Source organism: Exophiala xenobiotica (genome assembly GCF_000835505.1).
Source record: "Exophiala xenobiotica strain CBS 118157 unplaced genomic scaffold supercont1.5, whole genome shotgun sequence".
Lineage (NCBI taxonomy): Eukaryota > Fungi > Ascomycota > Eurotiomycetes > Chaetothyriales > Herpotrichiellaceae > Exophiala > Exophiala xenobiotica.
The window spans coordinates 1,451,444-1,466,658 of NW_013562490.1; the positions used below are offsets into that span (position 1 = coordinate 1,451,444).

The 15,215-nt window shown below is 52.4% G+C and overlaps 5 protein-coding genes across 5 annotated transcripts; 3 read left to right on the forward strand and 2 right to left on the reverse strand.

The window, feature by feature from the left end:
- Positions 1-2,344: 2,344 nt before the first annotated feature.
- On the forward strand, positions 2,345-7,508 carry PV05_08280 (uncharacterized protein). Its single transcript, XM_013457784.1, has one exon. It carries the CDS (start codon positions 3,026-3,028, stop codon positions 6,836-6,838), a length of 3,813 nt encoding a protein of 1,270 aa, XP_013313238.1. The 5' UTR covers positions 2,345-3,025; the 3' UTR covers positions 6,839-7,508.
- PV05_08281 (uncharacterized protein) lies at positions 7,489-9,404 on the forward strand. The gene is made up of 2 exons (XM_013457785.1): positions 7,489-8,383; positions 8,456-9,404. Exons 1-2 carry the CDS (start codon positions 7,883-7,885, stop codon positions 9,107-9,109), a joined length of 1,155 nt encoding a protein of 384 aa, XP_013313239.1. The 5' UTR covers positions 7,489-7,882; the 3' UTR covers positions 9,110-9,404.
- On the reverse strand, positions 9,304-10,225 carry PV05_08282 (uncharacterized protein; the record flags this gene model as incomplete). The annotated part of the gene is made up of 1 exon (XM_013457786.1): positions 9,304-10,225. The coding sequence occupies exon 1, from the start codon at positions 10,210-10,212 to the stop codon at positions 9,304-9,306; it is 909 nt and encodes a 302-aa protein (XP_013313240.1). The 5' UTR covers positions 10,213-10,225.
- A 1,231-nt stretch (positions 10,226-11,456) lies between these two features.
- On the forward strand, positions 11,457-14,149 carry PV05_08283 (uncharacterized protein). The gene is made up of 2 exons (XM_013457787.1): positions 11,457-11,653; positions 11,699-14,149. The coding sequence occupies exons 1-2, from the start codon at positions 11,531-11,533 to the stop codon at positions 13,937-13,939; spliced, it is 2,364 nt and encodes a 787-aa protein (XP_013313241.1). The 5' UTR covers positions 11,457-11,530; the 3' UTR covers positions 13,940-14,149.
- On the reverse strand, positions 13,930-15,177 carry PV05_08284 (uncharacterized protein). Its single transcript, XM_013457788.1, has 3 exons — positions 14,981-15,177; positions 14,455-14,861; positions 13,930-14,373 (listed from the first exon to the last, which is right to left on the reverse strand). The coding sequence occupies exons 1-3, from the start codon at positions 15,111-15,113 to the stop codon at positions 14,224-14,226; spliced, it is 690 nt and encodes a 229-aa protein (XP_013313242.1). The 5' UTR covers positions 15,114-15,177; the 3' UTR covers positions 13,930-14,223.
- Between the last annotated feature and the right edge of the window lie 38 nt (positions 15,178-15,215).

The following is a 15,215-nucleotide window of genomic DNA, read 5'->3' on the forward strand; positions in this document are numbered from 1 at the left end:
GTAGCACGTCGAAGAGGCATGGAAAAAGTGGAAGTCGCCCGAGACAGAGGAGGGCTGTACCGGTCGCGTAACAGAATGCAGTCCTGGGTACTCATGAGGGATGGAAAAGCATTAAGCTCCTAGGCTGAAGGTCCTGGTTAACAATGCCAATGATGTCGAGTGTGAGACAACCAGAACCCTCCTAACGTACCGCAAGAGGAGCTGAAAACCGGCATGGGGGATGCGCTATTTCGAACCGCATATGGAGGCCTGCAGCAAGATGGCACTCATCATCGTCGTTGTGGCATTCGCTCTCGCCTGGGGCCATAGCCGAGGCACCCTTCTCATCAGAAGGTGGCAAGTCTAGACTATTCGTTCTTGCAAAGGTATCCCAGAGAGCCGAGTTGACCGTTGCATGCCGCAGAGATGTGAGACCCCGACAGTTCCGACACGGTAGTATTGGCTGCATGCAAGTGTATACTATCATCTCAAAACGAGAACAACGACTCCTACCGATCCTCTAGATGCGCGACTCAAGCGTGATGGGGCACTCGGCTTGAATTGGTCAAGATGCATTGCAGCGCATGAAAAGTGGGTTGAAAGCCTTAGCTCGCACTGCACCATGGCGGAGTGCCCACCAGGTAGTGACGGCTGTAGCACTTGTCATCAAAGCACACATACCTGATACATTTTGGATCGACTTGAATATCACAGTAGGAAGCTTGGAGGGTGTCTCAGGTGGCCAGCCTCGGCGAGGTCTGAGAAGGCCAAGGGCTCGGTTCAGCTTGTCGACTATGTACAAGGGCTGGAGAATGATTTCACTGGCCCCTCGCACCTCGGTGCTCAGTGTCGTATGATCATTGGGAGCCATGGCCTGTGTCCTATCACATAAGCCCATGACGGCCCCTTAACAGGAATGCCCCCCGGAATAATTGCTGATCATGGACGATCAAGCAATTGAGGTTGCAAATTTTGTTGTCGAAGCATGTGAAAGTCCCCAACGACGCCACGCCTCATGTTTCGACCAGTGTGGTCCTCCATAAATCACTTCTTTTGGGTCAAAATGTCGCCTGCTTATGCTTTGCTACCTGACTTGAGGCATGCAGAGCCCGGGCCATCAGGTACTTGTACATTGTACCTTGACTGCCGCCAGTGACGACACAACGGCACGTTGGATCGAAGCTTGCAGTACGCGGGCCGCTGTAAAGGCGCAAGAGGCGGCACACTTGTTGACTCCGTTGGCTTCAACTTCCCTAGTCTCCATCCTTGTGTGGCCGAATCATTTTTCCTTCGCCTTTTTGCTTTGGCTAGCTCCTGTCAAACCATACCCGTTAAGCCCTGGCTTGACATGTTGCATACTTGCCTCTCCATACGTTCACTAGCACTCTGCTGTGTGTGCGGGCACGCGTCCAGTTTCAGTCTCATCTTCAAGGAATGCGGAGGTAACAGAATCGCTCTCCCACTAGCGTAAGGAGAGCAGCAGGTTCGGCAATAGTTGCGCACAACCCAGATCATTGTGAGGAGGGATGGATGGCTTCAAGGTGTGACGAGCACTCGTGTAGAGAGTGGAGCTGAATACTAGTGTGATTATCTGACCATGCGTGGAAGGCACGCTTGATTAAATGCATGGGTGAGGGTGGCTCAGGTACCAGCAAACAGCAGATAGGGCAAGCACGCGCAATGGGCTTGATTGTTGATACGGTGTACATGCGCAGCAGGATAAGGACTGTTCAACACATGTCAAAGTTGGCCTGCTTGTATCACAGTGGCCACAGTCCTCGTGTCCCAAAAGCGTGGCCTGACGACAAGCCCGAGAGAACCGACTCAGCGCGGTACTTTGTCCTTACAGCGCAACATAAAATATTCTCCTGCAAGTGCCTCTGCAGGAGGGCCAAAAGAGAAATTGGCGAAGATGTCTCCCCTCTTCCCCTGTTCTTAGGCTGGACAATGCTTGCAAATGCTTTGGATGCCTCGTCAACAAGGTGCAGTTCTCGCATGAGATGAGAATCAATGACCCGTTGATTCGCAGCCCGCAGATGGCATCTTCCGGGTGGTTAGCTGGTTCCATGCACAGTTTGTGTGTGTGTTCTTGAAGCGAAGAGGTGGTCAGTGCAGTCACTATTCCGGGCTCAAGAGCCAAGGTGATTTCGGTTGGTGGTTCAGCAGAGGGTCAGAGGCAGGCAGGGATACAACGGTGAGAGGAGTGGATGGCTCGGATGGGAGCAAGCCACTGCAATCCTCGTAGCCCACCAGAATAAGCGGCCGGGTGTTGGGAAAACGCCCCTCAACATGCAGCCACGGCAGGCCCAAAAAAGGCCCCATCATGCCCGCTTCTGCATCCTCTTATCAAGTGCGAGTGCCCGAAAATCCTTCGGCCGGGCCATTGAGACGGCCTGTTCGCCTGCTCTCTGGGGACTGTTTAGCATTGCATTGGCCACTTGGGCTTTTCCGCCCTCCCCTCCGTCATCTCTTTGCGCTGCCTTTCTATCTGTCGTGCCTCTCATGCGAGCCTGCCATTCGCAGTCCTCGACATATCTTTCTTCGTTCCTTACATCGACTTGCAATCTTTCAGACTTCGGTATTCACAGCCTTTTGTTTAGTAGCGACTGGTGGTTTATATTTTCCCCTCTTACCGTTTGACGTCGAAGTGCATCGACGTACACCTCACCTGAAGGACTTTACCTCTTCTGACTACTTCAACACCCGACCTGCGCCTCGAAGACCTCTCTGCGCTCGAATCGCCCACCGGACCTCACAGTCCTGGATGAGCGACGAGCTTGTCTGTGCGACAGATACCGGTCGCTGAGCCTCTAAGCTGTCGCGTCTGGCAATCGAGCCTCTGGATCACCGAGCCACTATTGGTCTGCGAATGGAGGCATTACAATACCGTCGATTCCTGCTTGAGATCTCAGATGGTTGTGTAGGGAGCGCTTCGGGTGCAAGCCTGTGAACGGAAACGTCGACTTAGTGTGGCATTGTCATTCCAGCAGACCTTCAATGTCCATATATAGTTCAGGACAAAAAGAAAAAAGCAGTTCTTGGAACGATGTCAGACAACATTGGTATCAAATGGGCCCCAAATTTGCAGCAGCCTCGCCATGACCTGGGGTACCAGGTGGACAGAAATGGGGTCAGTGTGCGTCAGTTCGGTGACAGTGGAAGAGAAAATCAGCAGCCCGAGATGGATTGTCAGGATGGCAGGGATTCTGAGACCCAGGGCAACACGCCAACGGCTCTTTTCGCACGGGATCCGCCAGAGAAGGTTGATGAGGATGTTTGTGGTGGTCTGAATGTGCACTCACAGCCTGATATTTCTGTGTCGTCTGGGTTTGCCCCTCCCAGACCAGGGCCGCTATCACCTTCATCCGCTCAAATGTCTTCGGATTCGTTGAGGGCCTTGTCTGTGCCTGAAGGTGACCGCGGTACTGGTACTGGATCGTCTGTGGGCCTGCACAAACTCTCAACAAGACCATCACAAGGCCACATGCGCGGGCGCCGGCCATCACACTCCAAATCTCTTTCAACTTCGCATCCAAGATTGTCTACTAATGTTGATCACCCAAGATACCCAGACCAATCTTTTGCTGCTTTACAAGCAAATTTCACTGGCCACCGTCCTAATCCACCGCTTCGAACGAGAAGCTCTCATCCCGCCCAGAACCTCGTCTACAACGAAATGTCAACTTGGAGACCGTCTAGAGAGCGGCAGCAAGGTTCACATGGCACGAGAACAGCCGACAACACTCCGATGTCCAGTCCTGGTCTTTTCAACCCGGATGGTCGGGTGCCGTCAGCCTCATCTCTGACAGACCTCTCACCACAGCTACACCATCTTCAGACGCCAAAGGAAACACACACCGTCGAGATCGAACATGACACCTTCTCTGGAAACAAATTCATCAACAACTACGAGATCGTGCAGGAACTGGGTCGCGGCGAACATGGCAAGGTCAAGCTTGGAAGAGATATTGAGAAAGGGACCTTGGTTGCTGTCAAGATTGTGCCTAGGTACTCCGCAAAACGCCGACTAGGTCGGCTAGGTGCCCCTGAAGACCGAACAAAACGTGAAGTCGCCATCTTGAAGAAGGCCAGACATCCCAACGTGGTCAGTCTTCTGGAGGTCATTGACGACCCAAACAAGAACAAAGTCTACCTGATCCTTGAATACGTCGAAAAGGGCGAGATCAAGTGGAGAAAACCAGGTGTCCGAGAAGTCCTAGCCGTCAACAACAACCGTTTCTCACAAGAACGTGTGGGTATTGAGGTACCACTTGAACCGGCTGAGAGGGACCTGTTTCTCGTTGCGCAGGCCGCCCGACGTCACGAGCAGCAGGAAAGGGCACGTACGTCAAACTTGCAGCCCAATCCAAACTGGTCTCTTGAACACGGAGGTGAAGATGACGAAGAGGATGGGTTTTCAGACATTTCCCGATCGGGATCGCGAAACTTCTACGCTGCGTCTAGCAATCCCAGCCGTACCAGCTCTCACGACGACTACGCTGACTCTGCTCTTGCTGGTAGCATGTACGGTGCATATGTTCCCGAGCCATATCGAGGCAGGAAATTCAGCATCGCCACAAGCGCAATCTCACATATGTCGTCAGAGTTCAATTTCGACGAGGTTGATGATGAACACTCGTTCGTCCCTGCCTTGACGCTCGAAGAGACGTGTCGGGGTTTTCGGGATACACTTGCTGGCCTTGAATTCCTGCATTATATAGGCATCATCCATCGAGATATCAAGCCAGCTAATCTTCTGGTGTCAGCTAATGGCACTGTGAAGATCTCAGACTTTGGTGTCTCTTATTTGGGCCGTCCTACAACGGAGGAAGACCCTGAAAACAGATTGACTGAGAAGGACGTGTCGGCATTGGACGATGAGAAAGAGCTGGCAAGGTCTGTGGGTACCCCGGCCTTCTGGGCTCCTGAGCTCTGTTACGAGGATCCATCCATGTTCGAGGAAAAAGACGGTCCAAGAATCACTGGAGCTCTTGATCTCTGGGCTCTGGGTATCACTCTCTACTGCATGGTGTATGCCCGTCTTCCATTCTATGCCAATGACGAAATGGGCCTGCACGAAGCCGTATGCAAGGCTGAAGTGTTTTGCCCAAAGAGTCGATTGGTGCCAGTCGACACCTCACGAGACAGACCAACCTCCTATGTCCCTTCAACCATCAACAGCAACAAACGGCTGGACTACGAGCTCAGATTTGAACCTGTCCCGGAGGCTGTTCGTGACCTTATTCGCAAGCTCCTCATCAAAGACCCCGCCAAGCGTATGACTATCGAAGAAGCGAAGCAACACGAATGGGTCGTTGATGGCATGCCGGATCCAGATCAGTGGCTCAAGGGCCCCATGGAGATGGCCAAAGAAAGCAAGAAGAAGATTTTGGAACTGGACGAAAAGGAAATTTCTCATGCTGTTGGCAAGAGAAATATTATCGAACGCGCCCTCAACACGGCCGGTCGTATCGCGGGCAGCCTTCTCGGCCGAAGCAACACTCGCCGACGAGCTCCTAGCTCCGCAACTTCAGCAAGCCATTCGAGCGAATCTGTGGCGTCTCCTTCGAGTACTAGCACCGTTGGACGTAGTGACCGAGACAAGATCCGAGATGCTCGCCGGTCGTCGCTGAGAGGTGATGAAGTTCTAGCCGCCTTGAAGACTTCGCGCGAGAACAGCGAGCATCCTCTAGCACAAAGCCAGACGGCCAGTCCGGACGATTCTTCACGCGACGCATATTTCAACTCGTCACTGGAGGCGCCAGATGCAATATCGACTGTGTCTAGCCCTATGCCTCAGCAAGAGAATCGGCCTCGTGGGCCCGATCGTGCGACTTCAACCATGTCTACCGCCGAGTCAGTCCGGACCATTCGAGCGTCGCAGATGCAAAGAATGCCACTCCCACATGCAGAGACGGCGCCCGAGCTGGAAAGACCTCTTGGTCCTGGAGAACGATCCTTCAAAGCTATGGTCGATGGACTTTGGCAAGGTACTTCGAGGACACTCGGACGGCTTGGGAGCCGGGACAGGCGCTCACAACGGAGTGATCGCTCACCAGCGCCAAGCCGTCATTCCTCGGAGGGTGATGGCCATGCAGGACCAAGCCTTGCTGTCAGTACAGCCTCGGCAGCTGGTGCCATCGAGCAACCGGAAGCTCTGAGAACGGCTAAATCACCAATCGACTATAACGCAGCTCCACCAGCGCCTCCCACGACCAATGTCCAGGACACGAACTCAAAGGTTCAACCGATTGGCTCTAGCCAAGAGGCCTTCCAGCAAGCTCAAGAACTCAATCAACGGAGGCTCATCCAGGAGGCCCAGTCGCAAGCCGAGGCAGCTGCTGAAGCCGCTTCAAAAGCACACAGCCAACCTATCACGGACGAGTGTCCTCCATCCCCCGACGATATCATGTTTCTCGAGAAACACCGCACTCGTCTAGCGAATGAGCCGCCGCCGTTCTCCATTGAGGCTGGGCCGTCAGCAAGTACTATTGCTTCGTCACTCGACGGCTACGGAACTAGTAGCGTATCTCACAGCATGTCGAATCCAAGCTTTGGTGTTACGTCTAGCGCTTCTTCACCTCCAGGGGAAGGCTATTTCCAAGGTGAATCAGCCACGACTCCCAGAGATACTCTTATCTCATCAAGAGACACCGAGCCAGAGTTCATGCGTACTGCAGACACCATTATCAAACACGGTCGTCCGCAACAAACTGCAACTGGTGCATCGCTCGAAGAATGGTCGGCCCGTTCATGTCACGATGCCGATGGCGACGATGATGACTCGGAGGAGGAGGTGATGATGATGCCCTCAAGAGCGGCGACAACAACGAAGAAACCTCCTGTTGTCCCAAAATGAGTACAGCAGGACCGCCATGCACACCGTTTTCTTTCTCGGTCCACACATGATTCCACGACCCTTGACGCCTTGCATTTCACCTTTTTTCATAGATACCCGAATGATAGACAGTACGGCGTCGGAAATTCTTCTTTCACAAATTTTCTCTTATGTCATGGATGAAATGATTGTCAAAGGTCACAGAATTTGCTAAGGGAGGGTATGTGCGAAAATCCATTATTGCTGGAGGCATAAAAATCTCAAAAGAGCGGGAGGATTTTCTACCATCCATGCGAGAGCAGAGTGCTTGTACACAAGGATGACAAGGGAATATTTCTAATACCAGAAAAGGTCAGAAAGGACAGCACGAAAACGGCGATGAATGTTTCATTGAAAATGACGCTTTGTTGTCGCTGGCTGCTCATATGTTTCTCGCAGGCATCGCGATGGAGGAGAAAAGGCTCTTCTTGCCCAACACGAATCGAAATGTACTATTAGCGACGGAGATGAGTTGTTCAGTTGTCCCAAGGGTCATGGTTGACGAAAGACATATCCGTTAGCGGACTTGATGAAAAATAAGAACAAGTTTTATACGCGGAAATATCCAATGTCTTATGTCCTCCATCCAGTCCAGTCCATGATTCGTGTCGGTGAGCCTATTGAGTGATATTCTCTCGGATACCGTCTCTCAGGAAGCGAACTTGAGCAAACTCGAAAACCAACCCCTCACGTGACTGGTAATGCTGGAGAATCTCCAATTTGCACCTCGATCCAAAATTATTGTCAGTGCAACGGCTGGCATATTGACTGCTCTTCGATCATACTCTACTTGTCTATTCTCTCTCTGGAAGCTGTTTCCGATCAAACAGACGTGTGGTCAGAAACAGGAAGACGTGCTTGGTCTTCGTTTCAGTAACTCGGCCGGATCGACGTCTGCTCAATGGCCTGACCTACTCCGAACAGCTCGCCGCGTCGTCGATCGCCTGCATCGAGGCACCATCCTCTGCTATACACGACTGGACGGCATTCTCTCATTCGTGGTTTCGATCCTAATTCTCCATCAAGATGCAGAAAATCCTGCGAATCAACCTCCTCGCCCGCAACCAAGCCCTCAAAGCCACCCGCAAAAAGAACCTCAAGAAGCTCAGGGCCGACTGGCGCGAGTACGACCGGCGACAACTCGAAACCGAGAAAACTAAGCGGGAATATGTCAAAGACGAACGCAAACACCGGCGAGAAGACTGGATTGCCGGCCCTCTCGCGCCGAAACGCAACGTCGCCGAGAAAGCCGACACATACGGGGCTGTGAGTGCTCTGCTTGTGCAAGGTCCCGAGATTCCCAGACGAGCATTGAAGGGACCGAAGGGAAGCGGTTCTGATCAAGTCGGCTCAGAGGGTCGCGAAACGGAGCAGAAAGAGTGGGAAGGCGAAGGCCCTGAGGGCAATATCATCGCAGGAGATCGCGTGTGCGTGGTCATTGGGCATGCAGGTATACGAGGCCGGATTGGAACGGCTCTGGACGTCAATTTGGAACGGAAACAAATCACAATCGAAGGATTGAATATGGTATGTATTACTGCCCCTTGGTCACCACCACCCACTGCTGCAACCGAGATAGGGAGATGCTAAGTATGCTAGGCTGATGTGGAATTACCGCCCGGCACTCGCCAGCGCGAAAAAATGCCTTTTCAGTCCGCCGAACTGCCTATCCCACTCGACTCCGTGCGACTTGTATACAAAGTCACGGACGAAACCACCGGCCGCGAACGGGAGGTCATTGTCAAGCATTTGAGAGGTGGAGCCCCGTATATCCAGCGGCCCACGTACTCAAGACTGCCCCGACACACGCGGTATATTGCTGGCGAGGAGATCGAAATCCCGTGGCCCGAGGACGATCCGCCCAGTTACCAGGCCTACACAGGTGACACGACACGATACGATGTCGAGAGCCAGACGTATAACCCAAGTCTGTGGGTTCCGCCGCTGCCGCAACCTGGGATCCTGGATGAGTTACGAAATGACAAGTACGCCCGGGATAGGGAGTGGCATGCGGACGAGTACGTGCGGATGAAGATTCTAGAGGATGCGAGGGCGCGGTGGTACGAGCAACGAAAAGTGATGACACCGGAGGCCGAGTGGGCAGAGGAGAGGAAGCGCCTAGCCGCGCAGAAGGCCGAGACTGTGAAAGCCATGGGTGTGAGTGACGTGACGGCCGATATCATCAGACGGACGCAGGAGGAGAAGCGAGCAAGCAAGAGGGGGCGTGTGAGGGACGCTGAACTCTCGGCGTGAGGATGGTTTGTGATCCTGCTAGATAGGCGTGGGATGTGCCGAGATCTTGTGCCATGTCTCTAAACTGAATGCGCGAGTATCCGCGGTTGTGAAATATGGAGGACGAGCTGAGCCTGTCTTTGCATACGGGTGATCAGCATGTACAATCTGTATGCCTTTTGAAGACGTAAGCATTCGAGATCTACCTCTATATGCTACGTTACCAGCGGGCCAATGTACTCGACCCTGCTCCCTTCTGATCGTGCCAACTGCGGCCATTGCACGATGAAGCGATTTACAAAGGGTTTCAAAAGACGTCCGCTTAGACTCAGCGTCTTTACTCGTGCCCAGCTCTCGATGAAGATGCTGCGCATCTGGCCGCCAAGTCGGTTTACTTCCCGATTGGAGTCCTTGCTTGTGGACATGAATGCTGGTGAAGGACCAGAATAGCCGAAAAAGAGCAGAGTCAGGGAAGCAAGCACGACAATGACACCCGTGCCAGGCCCATTGGTCAGAATGAGATCAGGGTATCCGCGTGAATGCTGGTATTTGAGATCGCGATGTGATCCATTCAGTACGGCAATGCAGTCCAGCAGACATCTTAGACTGGAGAATGGGGCTGTATAAAGACTTTGATGGACTTTTCTGGCACGATGGATAGTGACGACGTTGTAATTTGACGCTGTACCTTCAGGAATAGAAAGGCCAGGAGTGGAGGATAGATCGGCGAGGAGCGATTTCTCAAATTCGTGTGCTTTCAAGGCGGAGAAGCCGTCACCGGAACTGACCACGTATGTGCGGTATGTAAAGTCGAGTTGCAGACAGGGCGTCTGGGAGAGAATGTTGAGCATCTCCGCCGTGTGGCCGCCAGAGCCGAGAACGATCAAAATGTGTGTAGGATTGGCCGGGGATGGCTGTGAGCGACGAGATGGCGGTGGGCGAGAGAGGATGGTGACTAGGCGGAAAAAGACCATGTTGAGCAAGATGAGAGTCGTAATCAGAAGTAGAATGAGCATCTGGCTTGTTGCGGTCAGGGAGGTGATCGGGGAGACAAAGTCGGTCATCCAAAATGAGCTGGAGGAGATCTCTGGAGGTTTGCTGAGGTGTACCCCGTGGGCATCCATGATGGCAGTGCTGTTGTTGTCTCAGTATTGAGCGAGGCTGTTGGGAGATTCAATATATTTGATGTACGACCTCAAGATCCTGGGAAACTCTGCGGGAGGCAGCAACCAGAGCGATCTTCCAACTTTCCTTCATTGCTTCCTTGGTCCTTGCATTCGTCTGGAGGAAGCTGAATTCACAAAGCTCGTCCACAACCACTTTTCCTTGTCGCCTTGACAATTCTTCCTGTGCACCTAGTGCCTGACACCATTCGTTGGCCGCCGATATTTAGCCGGCTGTATGCGGAAGGCTACCATGTACGAGAGAATTGACATATTATTCACCACAATGCTGTTTTGATGCGCTTGCCACCTGTTTTTATAAGCTTCTCGCATCTCTCTAGCATCTCCCGAATCCGCGCTTGAATCTCCTCCTGCAAAATCTCCTTCCAGATACGTTGGATTTCAGCCTTTAGCCTTTCACGATCCATGAAGCGCACCACACGCACTCGCCGTAGACGCTGTTTTAGTACATTCCAACAGGCCTCTAAGGCATTTAAATCGGGCGAATTCGTAGGGTGTCTAGGTTAACCACCCAATTATCCTCCTTGAGGGGCGTCGCGTAGGTATGTCCACCAATGCTATAGGAGGAGTCCCCGAACTAGTATAATACTAGACGGCGCACCCCCCGTCGCTGTTATAAGGATTTGTTGGCATACGTTGATATAGGAGGGTAGTAGCTTACGCGCGTAATAGAGCTCTATTGTAAATACGTTAGACTTGCTATAGACAGACAAATACACCCCATTTAGCTTGTCCCGGGCGGCGACGCGCTCTTGATATTCATCCTCCGTTTCTTTGGTAGGCCTACGCCTAGATTTCCTAGGCATTTTCTCGTTGACCAGTTAATGCGCGAATTCCTGTAGTCGTTGCTTTGCTTCCTCTAGTCCTTCATCATTGTAAAAGATTAACTCCTCAGCCTTCGATTCCTAGGAGACCCACCCAGTAACGTAAAACTACACACCCTCCGTCGGGGGTCTATCAGCGATATTCTGGAGATTATATCTAGTTCCTTCCTTACGTAAAATACGCAGAGAGAGTAGCTGACTTAGATCAACGTGAAATAGGTGCTGTGAACTGAGATGCTGTTCTTTTGGTCGGAGATAAGTAACATTCACTCCGAGATCTGAACTAAACCCATTATGGCAAACCGTTGATTTCTCTGGGCAGGACAATTGCCTTGACTTGTTACCAAACTATGACCCTGGGCATTCCTGCTTATGGCACCGGGGCTATCAAGTGTCTCCGATTCCTTCCTCTACAACACTGATCATGCAGCATCATGCCTGTCTCACTACGCCAGCGGCTAGACTGTCATTACTGCGGACGGAGATCAAAATTTAGCAAGAGTCAAGGCCGCAGATTCCAATGCGAACACTGCCTTGCGGTCAACTTCTTTGATGAGGTATGTCGAAGAAGATCTTGCCGGACTAACTACTGATATGTTCAGAACGGCGAGATAGCGGACGTTCCTGTCGAAGAGGCAGCCCCCGCGCAGCGCTTCGCTCAACCTGTCGCCATCGATCCACTGCAAGACGACTTTCCCACGCAGGACTCTATATTCTGCTCGACATGTCTGAAAAACCAGCAGCTATACACCTATAATCTTGCTCAATTCCTCCCCGAGCCAGATCACCCGGAATACGAGAAATTGGAGGCAGAATTACCAGAGTACAAGAAAGGTCTAGAAGAGCGTTATCCGCAATGCTGTGCCCGTTGCGAACCCAGAGTCAGGGCGAGATTGCATCAAGCCACATACAATGCAAGAAGTGACCATTTACGGCGGGTCTTGGAAAAGTCGAGGCAGAGAAGGATTGGAAACCGACTGGGATGGAGGAGTCTGCTCGTTAGCACTGCAGGACTAGGCTATTTCCTGAGTCTGGCTATGCAGCTGGCGTGGCATTTGTACGGTTCACAGGTCAGTGATTCATCGCTCCTACAAGGGTTTGGGCCGATTGTGTGCTTGAAGCACCGACCTTTCGTCTCTCAATGTCTCGATGTCATGGAGCCTTTCGTCGGTCTCTCGCTCGCGCTGGGATTGCTGTGTATCTGGTGGAACCCCAAGTGGCAACACAAGTTGTCCCACAGTGAGGGTAGCCTAGCTGGATTGAGTGAGTACTATCTGGTGCAAATGGCTCTTCTCGGGGTAAGGTTCGGTGCATGGACTGTCATGTACCATGTGCCCCTCTCCACGAGAACATCAGCAATGCTTCATGCTTGTTTCACTGTGGCGATCACCATCGTCGCAGGATGGTCAGTCTTTGGCATTGTCAAGGTTAAGAATCTTGCTGCAGTCAATTGGCACGACGACCCTGCTCCTCTCCTGGCCAGGACCCAGTTCGTTCCTCCTGAAGTGGGAGAACAGCAAAATCAGGATCAAGCTTTCAACATTAGCAGCCTCGCAACGGCAGCACCGCCGACTTATCAAGAATGGAGGCCGCCAACTCCGCCAGAAGATCAGATGGACTCCATGGACTGGACTCCAACACAACAGACTTTCCAGCCTGAGCTGAAGCACATTCGATACCGATCTGTCGATCCCACCCCGTTTCATGGCACTCTTCCAGCTCTCAATACGAGGGGCGTCCGAAAGAATGCCACTCAACCTGGCATTTTGGCCAGAGAAGCAATTGGTATACCTCCTGGGTTCTTTGACCGACCAACAAAACCGTCCCAGCCTGTTCATCAGCAAGAGCCAACTCGAGAGGCTATGGCACAACCAAAATTCTTTCCCAAGGAAGCAGATACAGGCTTGGAGAACATATTTGGGTCCGTATTTTCTCTTCAAGATCCGTCATTGGATCCTCCGAATGCCACTCGAAGACCGACGGCCATACCTTTGGCGGGTGCCTCGAGCGCTCTACACAGCATTCCGTCGCCAGCCCCTGCGCCAGGTCCGTCCAATCTGGCGATTTTCAGCGGTATCTCCTTTTTTGCGACCCTGATGTCAGCGGCAGTGTGGATATTTGAAGCCGCAGTAACGCTCAAGCCAACACTATTTGGGTACTACGTCGTCTTGCTAAGTGCCTGCATACCCATCGGTCATCTTATGCTCCATCTGTCTCAGCATGGAGTACGGGGTCAGTTTGTGCGCCTCCTCATATATGCCCTCGAAGCCAGCTTATTGATAGGGGTTGCTATGCTGCGAGAGCCATTCGGTGAGCTTTTCCATGACCTTTGGACCAAATTAGGGGTTGCCGCGATCGCTCTGTTACTACCACAAGAATTCCTGCACATGAACAAATCAAACGGAAACCTCCGTCCTCAGACCATACCACAAGCGCCATTGCAGCGAGCTCCGGATGGTCAGAATCATGACACTCATCAAGATCTGCCTCCTCAGACGCCATCTCTCGTCCGGCAAGACTCTACGGATTCGATCGAAAGCAAAGCGTCAATCGCAACGACATCTACAGTACCCGAGTGGGCAACGCCTAAACCTGACAGGCCACGATTCGATATGCCTCCCACATCTGCGAGGGCAATGCCTAGATCAGGTAGAAATCGACCTCATCCGCCTGAACGTCGACCTTCTGAGAGAAGTAATCTTGGTATGGACGGGTTATCACTCAGCGACCACTCGCTCAACGACCACTTGGGTGGTGGCGCTAGAAAGGGTCATGGAGCTGGATGGGGTCTAGAGTCCTCAGGGGCAAACATCGCTGGTCCACGAGCGAGACGAGGGTATTGATGCATTATATTCATGATTAGATGATTTCTTTCCCTTGTTCCTATATGTACTCTGGCGTTTTGCGTTTTCGGCCTGTATGGGAAGACTGAGATCCTGTGCAGAAGAATGGTAGCATAGCAGATCAGCATAGCGCGGCGTTTTCAGTCCCTGGCAAATGGATCACAGAAGTTCCACATTCTTTGTAGATTGAGGCCTGGGGCGAGCCATAAGCCCTGCAGACAACCATTTTCATAAGGCCAGAGTCATTGGAATGGGCATGGTCAAACTTTTTGCACTTCCATCTTCTATGTCAACTTTTGCTTGATGAAGAACGCCCTCAGATGCGACAACTGCCATGCACATGTGACGCCTAGCACACCCAATTGAATCAATGTCCACCGCACAATCTTTGCGTTTGTGGCCTCGCTCTGATCACGGAATTCGGCTTCTCGTTCCTGTTTGCTCGTAAGCGCTTCTGGTCGGGCAAGGCATCCCGGCGCGTAAAGGAGAATATGACGGGTGGGTCTGGAACCTACTCTTTGGAAAACCTGCTCCCTTCTGATATCTGTCAATCGCCCATTAAGTTCCTTGACTTTGCTCACGATGTTGTCGATCTTGGACTTGTCCTCGGACTCGATCCTGGAGGTCGCACCGATGGCCATGTCGACAGTCAGCTTGACGCCGCCCATCGTCGCGCCAGCGTTGGAGAACCAGCCTCCCACGCTGATGGCCGCAGGGCCGGACGGCGTGAAGCATAGTCTGTGCAGGCCCGGGTCGGCGGCGGTAAAGGTGAATTTTGAGTAAGTGTCGGAAGATGTGGTGGTCTGCGTGACCACGCGATGGTCGTTGTCGAACACCTCCTCGACGGTTACTTGGATGGATAGGTCGGGCGTGGTGTGGAAGGATTGGGTTTGAGGGGAGTAGGCTTCGGCTTTGTAGGTTCCTGTACCGCAGTTTTGTCACTTAGCCGGCCTCGAACTTTTGATGCTCGCGAACTCTTCGATGCGGTCTGCATGTCTTTCCCACCAATTTCTGGCAGGGAGGCGTGAAGGGAGTACATACCGACGACCAGCGTGTCCTTAGGGAGATCCTCGTAGAAGCATTTCGGGGACGTGCCGTCGAGGTAGAAGTATAGTGCTTGTGAGGAGGTGAAGAGGGAGGAGAGCGCGACGAGCGTCGCGAGAAGTGAGTACATTGCTGTCCTGCTGGGAGTGGTCTTGCAGGATGATTTGAGGGTGCGCACGAGGGCGTATTAAGACTGCGATTGTCAAATGTAAATGTTGGCGTTTGCCAGTTC